This window comes from Oncorhynchus mykiss, chromosome 26 (assembly GCF_057628025.1).
Source record: "Oncorhynchus mykiss isolate SJ-2025 chromosome 26, ASM5762802v1, whole genome shotgun sequence".
Classification (NCBI taxonomy): domain Eukaryota; kingdom Metazoa; phylum Chordata; class Actinopteri; order Salmoniformes; family Salmonidae; genus Oncorhynchus; species Oncorhynchus mykiss.
Window position 1 is genome coordinate 24,462,258 of NC_143047.1, and position 15,243 is coordinate 24,477,500.

The 15,243-nt window shown below is 45.3% G+C and overlaps 1 protein-coding gene across 50 annotated transcripts in view; it reads left to right on the forward strand.

The window, feature by feature from the left end:
- Positions 1-15,243, forward strand: part of LOC110506675 (transcription factor SOX-6) — a 198,871-nt gene that overhangs the window by 61,491 nt on the left and 122,137 nt on the right. For all 50 annotated transcript variants that reach the window (XM_090222571.1, XM_036964062.2, XM_090222543.1 and 47 more), the window contains one exon: positions 12,464-12,704. In XM_090222571.1, the coding sequence (XP_090078697.1) occupies positions 12,464-12,704 (241 nt within the window). The remainder of the gene's footprint in view (positions 1-12,463; positions 12,705-15,243) is intronic.

Below are 15,243 nucleotides of genomic sequence, written 5' to 3' on the forward strand. Positions count from 1 at the left end.
AGGGCCGGGGCAGAGTGCCGGGGCGGAGGGCCTGAGGCGGAGGGCCGAGGCGGAGGGCCGAGACGGAGGGCCGGGGCGGAGGGCGGGGGCGGAGGGCCAGGTCAGGGGGCAGGGCTGGGGGCGGAGGGCCAGGGCGGGGGACGGGGGGGGGGAGGGTGGGGGCGGAGGGCCAGGGCGGAGGGCCAGGGCGGGGGAAAGGGGCGGGGGGGGGGGGGGGGGGTCGGAGGGCCAGGGCGGGGGGGGGTGGGGGACTAGAGTCTCGTTATCCTCTCTTACAGCTCAGCTACAATCACTATCCACTATTTGTCCAGCCTTCACCAGATATTAGCCTTTTTCTGTTTGCTGCTTATTTTAGTCTGTTTGAGTCAGATAGAGACAGTATTTCCAAAGACCACGGCCCTGTCTTCTGTTTTTGTCTATTTGAGTCAGATAGAGACAGTATTTCCAAAGACCACGCCCCTGTCTTCTGTTTTTGTCTATTTGAGTCAGATAGAGACAGTATTTCCAAAGACCACGGCCCTGTCTTCTGTTTTTGTCTATTTGAGTCAGATAGAGACAGTATTTCCAAAGACCACGGCCCTGTCTTCTGTTTTTGTTTGTTGCATAATATACTTTTACTGTGTCCCTCTCTCTCTGTGTGTTTTAGGATATTGACTTTACAGTTGATTTTGTCCCCCAGCTTTCCGTTTTCAGGAACTAGTCTTTTAAACGTTTGTTTGTAAGAGATATAGCAATACAATGTTAACCTCCATGGCACAGCTAGACACACCAGAATGCTATTTTAATGATGTTTAAAAAATAAAGTGTTGTTAGGAACTGCGACTTTGTGTCATTATGGGATGTCAGTCACAGTAGGGATTGTTGTTTGGTAATAAAGCAGTGTAAATTTGTGAAATGTTGAGTCAGTCTTTCAGACAACCCGCTTCAGACTTTAAAACCCCAGCTATAAGAGCAGATTTGTTTCTATGTTTTTGATTGATTCACTGATTAAGATCTAAAGGATGGTCATGAACGTCCTGGGACAAAGGGCCTCTTTGTGCGGAGCGGGGCCATCTGAAATGGAGGAGTAGTTTGAGATGACCAGATGATTTCCTACGGGTCCAGTGAGTGAGCCCCACCACAGTGTAGCGAGTCTGAGGCTGAGCCGGGCTGCGCTGAGCGTAATGAATGTGGTAGCAGGGAACCACAACAGAGCCAGGGAGCCGGGCAGAGGCTGCCTGAGAGGCTGCCTGGGAACCAGAGGGACGTGGCCACCGGCCAGACACAGACACAAACCCCTGGCTCACACTTGTGGTTTTTAAAGAAAGCAATTTAGTTAATGATTTCATTCTGAAAGCCTGTCATGATGCATGCGTGGTCTGCGTCTGCTAGGAAAGAAGAGAAACCTCTCCCACCAAGGTGTAAGTCAACATGACTGCCTCTGACTACCAGAAACTACCAGAGGCCTGGGGTTGTGATGGAGATAGTGAGAGGAGAAATAATGGCCACATTTCCACATCAAAACCTACTCACTGCTGACCAGGCTGAAAGAAGTCTTATTTTATGTTTTTGTAGGTAATAGATTACAGTGAGTTTATCATTTGCAGTGAGATTTATATTTCGACAGAGGCCTACCATGTCTTATTATCTGGCATCTTGACAAATAGATGAATGCAGTGTGAGTTTGAGCGAAGTATCAGTGGTCAGACACATGGTTAACAGCCCACTGGTGAGACATTTTCTGTATCAGTCAGCGGCTAATCCTGTACAGAGCCTGTTCTCTCAGATTGCATATACTGCACATTTTTCTCTTCAACCATGTCTGTCAGCTCCCTGATTTTATTAGACTGTGTTTCCCATTCAGTTATAGTGGTTTTCTCCGTGCCGCTCTGTGAGTGAAGCATTGCTAAAACAGGGGCTGTACATGTCTTCTGTGAACCAAATTCCTGGGCAATTACTCAGATCAATGGCAGGTGGTTCTGGTTTGGCTCCTCAGATCTCGTTTCTCCTTGCAGCCTCTTTTTCTCTGTATGGGCTGTCAGTCAGCAGGATAACTTTTAACCACCTCCAAACAGAGCCGGCTGCCAAGCATTCGTTTAGCCGCTCACTTTTATTCGGCCCTCCCGTCCGACCTGTCACAGCGTTACACACTGTTGACCATGCTTTCTATTCAACAAGGGCAAATGAATTGGTTTCAGTGGTTTAAATCGGCAATCAATGTCAGTTTCCCAACATAATAAGGCTTAATCATAAATCTGTGAGGTGTGGCCTGCCTGACCTCTATTCATCAGTTCCTTCTACATGGTCTCATCTGGGTGGAGCAAATGAACTACCCTTGTTTTGATTTTCCGATTGACGTGTCACATGAAACGTTGCCACTCTCAGAATATGGCCCTTTCCCTCCCTCCATAGCTCCCTCCCTCCCTTTATGCCAGGCATCACTTTCTCACCCTCAGTCCCTCAGAGAACATACAAGGCAATAAGATAGAGAAAAACGTCCAGTGACAAAGGTGGACACATTTGTGTGCCTTGTTTGCGCGCTCAATGAATTATTTCAATTCATGAGTGAGTGAGAGAAAGACAGAGAAAGAAAGAAAGAATGAAAGAAAACAAATCCCCAAAGAATTAGGGGTGGGACTAACTGTAACTAATGAGCTGTTGTCCAGCCAATCCCTAGAATAGAGCCGCTTAATCAAAGCAGCGTTGTAGGTAATTTCCCCCCCCCCCCCCCCCCTGCAGAAATCCATTTATGCGATGAGAATGAAAGAGAACAAAACTGCTATTCTTTTCATTAGACGTTGCACATTTTCCAATTTGAGTGACCAGCGCTGGCGAAGCGTCCTATTTTTGGAAAAGAAAAGAATCAGGATAGTTGCGGAGAAAGCAGGCCACTGTGTGCCGACATTCCAGATGTCCAAACGGCAGTTGTACCAACCAAACTTTTCTGGGCAATGGCTGCCAGTGATGACCTCATAAGGAGCAGGCCAAAGACTGAGGCCCACAGTTCTTCCATGCAGAAGAATACCCCCCCGCTTTCATAATCCATTCTGTGTCTCCAGTGTCCCTCTCTTTTTCTGTCCCCCTGCAAAATTACTCCTTCATAATTAGCCATTGTTCCTGCTCTTTTGGCGCGGCTCTCTGCATTTTTTCAGGGGCCCCTTTTCTCTCCTCCCCCTCTGTCCCCTATATACTCATTGTGTATCTCTAGGAACCTTGTGATGCTTGGCAGCCCCCCAGCCTTCTTGTTTGGCACCCCCAGTCCTCTCCACAGCTCTGTGCACTGTGGACTGTGGGAGATGTTACACTTGGTTTGTTCAATCGGAACTCTTTGCTCTAAACTCTCAAGTGCATAGAAGTTATCTTTATAAATGACAGAAAGGCCCTGGCCTGAATGGCGCTTTGTTGACTGTTTTCCTAAAAGGGCCCCCCACTATATTTCATCTGTCAGTCGCTTTTCTTTACTCCAACAATGCTTGATTGTTTCCATGAAAACTTCAGGTTCCACAGACAGGAGAATTCTGTATTATTATGTTCCTGCCAAATTCCGATCTCTGTTTTCCTTCCCCTGCACTCACAAAGGGCTCATAACTTACTGTCAACTGGGAGGGGAGCCACAAAGCTCCACTGTTGCTCAGCGAATAGCCTGTGTTGGTTGATGGCTTTACTGGCTGTAAAGTTTGCTTAACTGCAGTGGCAGTGACAGAAGGCACTTTGGGAACTTCATCCCCCAGAAGGCCCAGACCACTACACGTTCAGAGAGAGAGAGAGAGCAGGGGAGTGTAAGAGAGAGAGAGAGAGACCGAGAAAGAGAGGGAAGGAAAAAACAAGTAACTTCTCTTGCCTCTCAATCTCTTTAGCGCCAGACTGCTGGCTGGACGAGAGAGTGGTAGTTCTGAGAGAGAGAGAGAGAGAGAGAGAGACAGAGATACAGAGATACAGAGAGAGAGAGAGAGAGAGAGAGAGAGAGAGAGAGAGAGAGAGAGAGAGAGAGAGACAGAGATACAGAGAGAGAGAGAGAGAGAGAGAGAGAGAGAGAGAGATACAGAGAGAGAGAGAGAGAGAGAGAGAGAGAGAGAGACAGAGATACAGAGAGAGAGAGAGAGAGAGAGAGAGAGAGAGAGATACAGAGATACAGAGAGAGAGAGAGAGAGAGAGAGACAGAGATACAGAGATACAGAGAGAGAGAGAGAGAGAGAGAGAGAGAGAGAGAGAGAGAGAGAGAGAGAGAGAGAGAGAGAGAGAGAGACCCCTCTGGCTCCTGGTGAACTGAGGAGGTGTTATGCCATCCAGCGTTGAAGTTGTCTCTCTTGGATCGGGAGGAAGAGGACCAATGGCGGAGGGGGCCATCGGTGGAGACGAGCGGCTCAGTTTGTCAGTGTGTGCTCGTCGACCCTCACTGGGTAGACAGACAGACAAAGCCACTTCAGAGTTCTCACACCTGCATCAGCCTCTGTTGTCAAGCTCTGCCTAGCAGCTAGCAAGGGGGGGCAGGACACCAACCAGGCTGTCTAACTAATCCAGCTGCACAAGTGTTTAAAGTGAGACGGAAGACGGCTCCTCCAACAGGATATTATTGCAAATAATTTACTGTGCAAAGTAATTACGGATGCTATGCTCTATATCTAAAGTGTGCACTTGAGGAGGCTTGCTTAATTTGCTCTGGGTGGCTGTCTTTTTGAGTGTGGGTTTTAGACGGAGTAACTACGTTGGTTTCTAATAGAGAAAGCATCAGGAGAGTGAGTGAAGTGGGGGATGAAGTGCTTGTGTAATTGAGTTGACTTTTTGAAGGGGGAAGGTCAACATTTATAGAGGAACAATTTAAACACATTAATTTGGACAACTCTCCAGCTACGTTGTTAGGTTGTATGTATTTCCCCAGCAATTTTCAATATTTTTCTATCATTACCCATAATTACTTTGTCCACTTGAATTTTTCTCCTTGGATTACAGTTTTATATTATTGTCTGAAATAGATAACATGGAAATGAAATGTTCATTTGAACTTTTAATTTGAACATCTTTATATTTTTTTTCTCTCCCCAAAAAGTTATAATGAATTGCAGAGCCATTTGTTTGTAGAATCCACAAAATCTAAATAATGTAAAATAAATCTGATTATCATAAATAAACTGTGAAATAGACTTAAAAAAGAATATGAGTTCACATCTCATCATCCTCATACAGCAGATGAGTTTATCTTCAAATATTGTAAATGTTTTAGAATTTACAGTAGGAAGTAAGGAGTTCTTCTCCATCGATCTTTAATTTACTGGGTCTCATAGGTAGTGTTAGCTACTGTGGAATGTGTGTGTGTGTGTGTGTGTGTGCTTTATATAGAGAGGGAAGGAGAGTGGTAGAAGCTGAATCATTATTATATGTTTATGTATGGGGTGCCAGGTTCATCTCAAACACAGTCACAATGGAAGGCGATCATTTAATTGTGCTAAACGGCAGTGAGTGTGTCAGTAATTTTCCAGCTGGGAGCTGTGAGGGAGCAACATGTTATTATGCCAGGTGAAGACCCTGTGGATCCCTGCTATGTCACCTGGGACAACAGTGGGGAAATAGGAGGTTACAAAGACCTCTAGAGGAAGACAGAAAAAATATCTCTCTACACACTTCTGTAAAATCAAAATACTTTACAGTTCCACCTTTGTATCACTTTTGAATGTATTTGTTATATTTTCCCTTTGTACTTTGTACAGCCAGTCTCAGGCTCAGCCAGTCTCAGGCTCAGCCAGTCTCAGGCTCAGCCAGTCTCAGGCTCAGCCAGTCTCAGGCTCAGCCAGTCTCAGGCTCAGCCAGTCTCAGGCTCAGCCAGTCTCAGACTCAGCCAGTCTCAGGCTCAGCCAGTCTCAGGCTCAGCCAGTCTCAGGCTCAGCCAGTCTCAGGCTCAGCCAGTCTCAGGCTCAGCCAGTCTCAGGCTCAGCCAGTCTCAGGCTCAGCCAGTCTCAGGCTCATCTACAGTATCTGTAATAGATAGACAATATTGAATGTCTATTGAAAGAAAATTCTAAAGATATTTTCAAATGTAAAGAAATATGGCCTTCAGTCCTCAAATGAGTTACATTTTTTATATCTTTTTTTATGTATTGTAGATTGCTTAAACTATATTGAATACTAGAACTTATATGACCTCTTTCTCTCTCCCACTATGTGTGTGAGCCCTGACTTGTGCTCTGGAGTAAAGCCTGTATTGTCTTTGTGTAGACTGTGATGCTCTGACCATGTTCTCACAGTGCCTTCACCAGCATGGTGTGTAATGCATTTACATCTACAATGATATTTCATTAGGTGCACCAAATGGCACTTGTGCTGGCCTGCGATAACTGCTAATTTTTGCATTTTTAGTTTTCCATTGTTAGCATGATGTAATGTTAATATTTGACCTATTGTTCGACCGTTTGTTCCAGTCGATGTTGTCTAAAGACGTCATGCTTTTTAGATGTTCACCCAATTGTCAGTTTCTGATGAAATGCCTTTGTTTTCAAATAACTTTAGATTTTTCTTTAGAGAAAGTCAAAAGATTCCATTAAGGAATATTTCCCCAAATCATTTTCATTGATACCTTTTATTTTCTGCATTTTGGTGTGTGTGTGTATGTGTGTGTATGTGTGTATGTGTGTGTGTGTGTGTGTGTGTGTGTATGTGTGTGTGTGTGTGTGTGTGTGTGTGTGTGTGTATGTGTGTGTGTATGTGTGTGTGTATGTGTGTGTGTATGTGTGTGTGTATGTGTGTGTGTGTGTGTGTGTATGTGTGTGTATGTGTATGTGTGTGTGTGTGTGTGTGCGTGTGTGTGTGTGTATGCCTGCACGTCGTTACCCATGGAAACCTGAAGCTCAGTCATAAAGCGGCTTGTTGCCAAATCCAGCGTACCCATCGTTATGTCCTCAAACAATGGTCCTCTTGTTTTAAAAACTTATTTCATTATTTCTCCCTCCCAAAATTGGGTGGTGGTGTCTGAGGGTAAGGGGGCTAAGAGGGCTAATATTTTTCTGCTGAAGTGTCCTGTGATTAAGGCTGGGAGAAGAGGGAAGAGGCTTGGGGGCTGTGTGGCGCGAGGTAGGCAATGGGCGAGGAAAGGGGCGAAGGAGGGGGGCTGGTGTGGAGTTACTTATCACCATTGTCTATAAAAGGTCAGCAGCGTGAAAGAGCAGCGACAGCGGGCTGAAAGTCAGAGCTTGTTACGATAGAGGAGGAAATGCGATAGCCACAGACACACGGCCCAGTCATAAGACCTAGGGTCGTCTAATGCTAACCAATTAAACAGAGGTTGTCGCGTGATGAAACATTATCAGTGGCAACAATTCAAGACTCAAAGCATTCCAGGCCATATGAGCCTTCACTCCTAATCCTTTACATGTGGCCAGTATTGTCAGCTATACAATTGAAGTTGGAAGTTTACATACACCTTAGCCAAATACATTTCAAATCATTTTTTCACAATTCCTGACATTTAATCAGAGTAAAACTTCCCTGTCTTAGGTCAGTTAGGATCACCACTTTATTTTAAGAATGTGAAATGTCAGAATAATAGTAGAGAGAATGATTTATTTCAGCTTTTATTTATTTAATCACATTCCCAGCGGGTCAGAAGTTTACATACACTCAATTAGTATTTGGTAGCATTGCCTTTAAATTGTTTAACTTGGGTCAAGCGTTTTGGGTAGCCTTCCACAAGCTTCTCACAATATGTTGGGTGAATTTTGGCCCATTTCTCCTGACAGAGATGGTGTAACTGAGTCAGGTTTGTAGGCCTCCTTGCTCACACATGCTTTTTCAGTTCTGCCCACACATTTTCTATAGGATTGATGTCAGGGCTTTGTGATGGCCACTCCATTACCTTGACTTTGTTGTCCTTAAGCCATTTTGACACAACTGTGAAAGTATGCTTGGGGTCATTGTCCATTTGGAAGACCCATTTGCGACCAAGCTTTAACATCCTGACTGATGTCTTGAAATGTTGCTTCAGTATATCCACATAATTTTCCCTGCTCATGAAGCCATCTAGTTTGGGAAGTGCACCAGTCCCCCCTGCTGCAAAGCTCCTCCACAACATGATGCTGCCACCCCCGTGCTTCACGGTTGGGATGGTGTTCTTCAGCTTGCAAGCCTCCCCCTTTTTCCTCCAAACATAACGATCGTCATTATGGTCAAACAGTTCTATTTTTGTTTCATCAGACCAGAGGACATTTCTCCAAAAAGTACGATCTTTGTCCCCATATGCAGTTGCAAACCATAGTCTGGCATTTTTATGGAGGTTTTGGAGCAGTGGCTTCTTCCTTACTGAGCGGCCTTATGTCAATATAGGACTCATTTTACTATGGCTATGGATTCTTTTGTACCTGTTTCTTCCAGTATCTTCACATGGTCCTTTCCTGTTGTTCTAGCATTGATTTGCACTTTTCGCACCAAGGTACTTTCATCTCTAGGAGACAGAACGCGTCTCCTTCCTGAGCGGTATGATGGCTGCTTGGTCCCATGGTGTTTATACTTGCGTACTATTGTTTGTACAGGTGAACGTGGTACCTTCAGGCATTTGCAAATTGCTCCCAAGGATGAACCAGACTTGTGGAGGTCTACTTGGCTGATTTCTTTCCCATGATGTCTAGCAAAGAGGCACTGAGTTTGAAGGTACACCTTCAAATGCATCCACAGGTACACCTCCAATTGACTCAAATGATGTCTATTAGCCTATCAGAAGCTTCTAAAGCCATGACATCATTTTGTGGAATTTTCCAAGCTGTTTAAAGGCACAGTCAACTTAGTGCATGTAAACTTCTGACCCACTGGAATTGTGAGACAGTGAGTTATAAATGAAATAATCTGTCTGTAAACAATTGTTGGAAAAATTACTTGAGTCATGCACAAAGTAGATGTCCTAATGAACTTGCAAAAACTATAGTTTGTTAACAAGAAATGTGTGGAGGGGTTGAAAAACGAGTCTTATTGACTCCAACCTAAGTGTATGTAAACTTCCTACTTCAACTGTATATAGTCATTTTTCCTCTTTCTTTCCTCTGCAAAGTCACTGGGGCTTTGTCTGGGAGAAGGCAGGCAACACGTCATGCTCTTATTGATTAGTTTGGTTTGTTAGCTGTCCATTGTTATTGTGTAATCAAGCATGAGGGGAGACGGCTTGTCAAGAATTCACACCAGAGAGCCTTCTTCAGTTTCAAACACATTACATTATTGATAAAGGTAAAGGAATAGCAGCAGTGCAGAATGCACTGAATACAATGTATAAACGGGTTGTTTTATTTAGCCTTTTTATGAGTGTCTCACCAGAGCCTTGGATACTCTGTTATTCAATGTTTCTCAATCACCACTGTGGACCTGGACCCCAGCTGCTCTCCTACTCTATGAAACACCTTGTGTTTTATTGTTTAATTCAAACAATTCTGGAATCAAACGCTCACGTTGTGTACCATTATATCCCAGCATAGGCTTTGGGGACTATATAATATACATATTGTTGCCCTCTGACATTTTCTGAGACTTATTGCAATATCCCTCCCTCTCTCTCCCTTCAATAATGAGAGCTGGTATTGTATAGGGCCTCTGAGAGGTTGGGGGGTGGGGCACCCTTGCTCTGTGCTCTCTTTAGCTGAGCGCAGCCCTCCCAGCTCTGCTAATAAATTATTAACCCACTGACAAATACTGTTACGGAGCCTGCCGCAGATCTGTTGCATTTTCTAACAAGATTGCTGTAGACACATGTTACAGGAGGATGGAGTCAGCCCTGTTCACTCTGTCTCTCTCACGCCTCAGCAGCTTGACTGATGGCTGGAGACCGGGGTAAAAGTGCCTGAGAGACTGAATATTTTAGTGGTAAAATAATACCACTTGATTTACTGTGTCATGCAAAAGAAGTGCTTTGTTTCACTCTCGCACTCCATTGAAGACAGGAGCTTGTTGTGCTGGAGGCCCGGGCTTTTTGAATGCATGAATAAAAAATGTGGTGGAATCTCTTAACTCGAGCCCTCCCCCTTCTCAAACCTCTCTCCACCCCATCTTCCTCACAGCACACCATCACTCTCAGCATGCAAGTTCTGAACTTTGCTCTTAATTTAGATTTTCAATTAACACTCTCAATTTAGAGACCATTTTCTATTTGATATAATTACAGGAAACAATTTATTGTCTGAATAAAATTGAGAGCTGGCTCTCTCTAGAGAAAACAGAAGACAACACAGGCCGGTCTGAGAGAGAGTGAGGCTCCTTCCCTCCCAGCGCTACGGGTACCTGTCAGACTGGCCCTGTTGACACAGCTGCTGGGGCCTGGGTGATTAACGTGGCCTACCATTTTCACCCTAACCACCACCAAAAATACTGATCTATAACTACGTGCCTCTGTGTGTGTGTGTGTGTGTGTGTGTGTGTGTGTGTGTGCGTGTGCGCGTGCGTGCGCCTGCTTGTTAGACTTGGATGTCCTAATACGTATATGTGTTTTCAAAACTCTTTATTGTAATGCCTTGTGAAATACAGTAATGTGCTGGCTCTGAACTCGAGTTATTGAACTGTGTTTAACAGTTCACATTGAGAGTACCAGTCTGCTCTGCTGTTCAGCACTGTGTGTGTGTCATTCTTTAGTGGAGCTGAGGCTGCTGAGCGCCGCCTAACAGCGGCATGCGATGTGCACAATCCTCACATAAGGGGAGTGTGGAAGCACCTAGACTCTTGATCAGATTATTCTAACACCAAACTGTGTGTTAATCTCTCCCTGTGTCAAGTTTGTTTTGAGCCCTCTGTGAACCCCATGCCATTAATTTGGCAGAGTCTGGTGAGGTACGGTGGAGTTGGCTGAGGTTTGGGTTAGCTGATTCCATAACCTCGCCTTCCTCTCCTCTGTCTGTCTCTGTGTGTGTGTGTGTGTGTGTCTGTGTGTGTGTGTCTGTGTGTGTGTGTGTCTGTCTGTGTCTGTCTGTGTCTGTCTGTGTCTGTCTGTCTGTCTGTCTGTCTGTCTGTCTGTCTGTCTGTCTGTCTGTCTGTCTGTCTGTCTGTCTCATGGTCCTCCCAGCAGGCAGCACAAGGACACGATCACACCACAGCCCTTGCCCTAGAATACCCACCTCTCTGTCTCCTTCCTCCAACCCATAGCCTAGCTAATGGGGGCGGCTAAACCTCCGTCACAGTGACCCTGTGGAAGAAAGGAGAATGGGCCAGATTTCTCACACCCTGAGCTCCCCCCCCTGTCTCTCCCTGTCTTCCCCTGCCCATCCCTGCCTTTCCCTGGCATAGAAGATGCTCCAGCAGAGATGATACCTAGACTTGAGGCTCACATGCTGTTTTAACTGTTAAATACCCAGCAGCTTAGATAGAGGCAGATCAGGGGCATGGGGAAAAGAAAATTACCAATAAATATGGCCTGGCTCCTTTTCCCCACTTCAAATCAGTAGGAATTCCATATTATTATCTTATAAATACCAATCACATAATTTCTGACACAGTATTCATTTCAGTCATTGTAGGTCACAGCATGAGGGTGGCCTTATTGTAATTGTAAGAAAAGGCAAAATTAGCTGTAAGATTCTATGAGGGGAAATGTTAAGCTACATAAAACAATTTCAACACTGTTTAAATTGGTATTAACATTTGTTTTCTTTGCACCTGATATGTCAAGTACACTCTTCACTGTAATATTCATGAAAGCGTGTAACAGATTTTTAAATTCTGTCTTCCACTGCCAGGATCTGATTTCCAAGCTGCTTAAGTAGGATTTATTGGCCTGGAGAAATAGTGTAGCACTGAAAAGTGAATCGTTTGCTAATTTGGAGAGTGGAAGTAGAAAGGAAGCAGCTTGGGGTTGGTGTTGTGTTTGGTGGCAGGATCGTTCTGTCAACTGTTCAATTCAATCAATTAAGGCTCTTCTGCTAATTAAGAAGAGGACAAGCACATTACTATGACTCGTCATCTCCTTAAAATTGTTTATCATAATCAAACAAAAGCGGTTTAAGGCATTATCTGAATTTGGAGCGATAGAGAGTAGTGTTGTCATGTTTACCTTTATCTAGGGTCATTATTGACTGGGGCTTGACTGGGACACTATGTGGGGCTGTGTTAGAGCTTCAATGAGAGCATGTTATGTGGTATAGTAACTCTCTTCGCTGCCTAATCATTGGCTGAGTGGAGGGAGGGAGTGTTGGGCCTGGCCCAGACACAGGCACCGCTCCAGCCTCATCTCCACCATTTACATTAAACAAAGGATTAGGAAAAGCCCCATGGCCTGCTCTCACACCTCCTCAGCAGGCCACATGACCAGTGATAGGATTTCTCCAACTTTGAGTCAGGTCCAGCATTGTTTTTCAGGGCACCAACAGGTGTAGGTTGATGTGAGGATGGTGAAACATCCAGCATACCTGTCGTAAATACAATTTGACATCAGCTGTTTTGTCGTCCCGGGGTCATAAAACTGTCTAACGTTTAACTATGAGGCTTTGAAGTTTTCTGACTGGTTGTCCTTTTCTCTTTCTCTCTTCCACAGCAGAATAATGTCTTCCAAGCAAGCCACCTCTCCGTTTGCCTCCGTCGCCGATGGGGAGGAAGCCATGAGTCAGGACCACCTGTCCTGGGATAAGGAGGAGAGTGCCGAGGCCCACGGGACGCCCCAGCTGCCCCTGCACAGCCTGCTCCACAGCAAGGGCACCATGGACGAACTGCAGCCCCTCAGCAGTGTCCCTCCAGAGAGTGACTGGGACAGCATGGTGTCAGCCCAGCAGCGCATGGTGAGAGACACCACCCTGTAGGCCAGTTGACTAGTAGCCATATTACAACTGCTAATTTAAAAAAGTAATAATGTAAGTAGGAATGAGGAATCATTGATACATCGTGTAATTCCTAGAAAACATCCCGAAGAAAGAAGAGTAATATGTATTAGCAGTTTTTTGTGGATCTATCTGATACAGGGTCTATAGCTAGCTGCCTTAGTCTATAGCTAGCTGTTGTAATACTCAGTGTCTACTGTAATGACTCAGTGTACCATTCACTATTTACTGTAGGTGACAGGCAAGCCATCAGAAAGTTTCAGAGGGTACCGTATTATTGTCTCTGTACAACAGCGGTCTGTTTTCCAACGTTGCCAGGGGTGAGGTAGACTCCAGACAATGTTCTGAATTTTCCGTTGGTGACCTTCACCATTAATGACTTTCACCACTGTCTAGCCTCTGAGTGTGAGTAAGCCTGACACACACACACACACACACACACACACACACACACACACACACACACACACACACACACACACACACACACACACACACACACACAAAACTGTCTTGTCACTGTGCCCTAACAGAGAGGAATTTCTCCCACAAGGACACGGCCACAACAGAGCCCTCGGACTTAAGACCATACGTTCTGCCAAGCAATGGTCTTTGAAGTCTAAGCTCTCACGAGTGTCTTGAGATCCTCCCCACTCTAAAAGAAGAGGACAACAACGTATTGAGTTGCATTTTAGCGTCACACACAGATTTGATGAAACTATAAATAGGGAGACAATACAACAGTGGAACAAAGTCTCTGAGAGGGTATCTGTTCTAGAGGGCCTGCCCGGGCCCCTCAGCCCCCCAGCCGCCTGACTCCCTCACTGGAGGCTCTCTCTGGACCAGGATGCACTGGGGCCAAGATACAGGCTCAACAGCCACCCATTGTTCTGTGCTTGTAAAAGGGAACTCTTCACATGCCCAGCCCCTGCCTCCTCCTCCCAGCCACGGGTACTGTCTCTAATACTGTGAAGCCGTAGGGATCCTGGGACCCTCAGATAGGCAGCACCAAACCAACTATAATCAGCTACAGGTTATTATTAGGCTGAACAGACCCAGTGACATCAACAGTAAAACGTGTATTACACTACACAGCATCCCAATAAAAATGCAATACCACAGTCTGACAAATTAAGACAGAACGAATGTTGCAACGCTTCTTCTTCAGGCTGCATTCTATTTGTCATCAAAGAAACATCTCCCACAATATGTGTTGTTGTGTACATCTGCAGCAGGCCCCAGACAATCTGTGGAGCTGCTTTGATGTGTGCGGAGGAGAGAAGAGCAGAGGCACTTGTGGGCTGTAGCCGGGGAGGCAGGTGGCTGTTTGTGACAGACGGGCCTGCAGTAAAGAGACCCAGAGGGGCTCTGAAGTAGCCTTCCAGGGGCCACCGCTCCACACTGCAGTGGCTGCTGGGAGAGAGTCACTGCCCCCCACTCCTCCTGCCCACCCACGTCCCACCCCCAGCCCTGTCCCAGCCCCTTTGTCCCGACTTGTTTTCCAAGGATGCTGGGCGGTCTGGAGACACTGTTCTTGCCATCCAGTATGTAAATGACAGTCAGGAGATTGCTCAGGTGGTCCGCTCTTCTGACAGGCTCTAATTGGATCACAGGGCCGTTAGTGATGAAGGTAATTAGAACAGCATTTGAAAGAATGTTTTGTGCATTGTCTCCTGTTACTCACTGCAATCACTCGACAGCCTCTTGATAGAATGAAAGGATCCGTATGAAAAGTTAATTCTATTCATTTTGGATCTGAGGGAGGAAATGCTTGCATTTAGTTTGCATAATGTCAAATCCTTTTCAGTTTATCATTACTTCAATTATTATTATTTTATCCAGATATGAAAAACGAAAGTTTTTGCTGCCTTTTCAACTTGAGTAATACCAGCCAATATATTACATATGTAATAACAATATGTAAAATCATCTTGTTCTGGTTGATTGTTCTGCGTTGAACATAAAATACAAGGAGAACTGAAGGGTTGTATCAAACCTGAACACTGCCAGTTGATGGAGCTTCTAGTCTGAGTAGAATCTATCAGATGGATTGTGGTGGCAGGCTGTGGTTTCGTACTGAGGAGCGACATGAGGTCAAGGAAGGAGGACTAGAACATGGTGCAATGACAAGTCTGGAGGTTAGTTATAGAAAGACAATCACAAATGTACCTCAAAGCTATTAGTTTTCTCCACCATTGTCACATCACAGTTGGCTGTGGATTGCCATGGCCTTGGCCCTGCATGACAATTACTTTTTACCATTCAATTGTAAACATTGAAGTTGGAAAAGTGAAGTGTCGAGATCCCGTCAGCTCAAGTTGACTTGGTACAGATGGCACATGGGAGAGGGAGTGTGAGAGGGGAGAAGGAGGGATTGACAGAGAGAGAGAGAGGGGGGAGAGAGGCAGACGGCGAGAAGGCTGAAAGTGTTGCCTTTGCTGATTACCTGACTCCACTGCTGTGCCATGCGTCTGTGTGGGCTGTGCCCTGAACCTGCGCC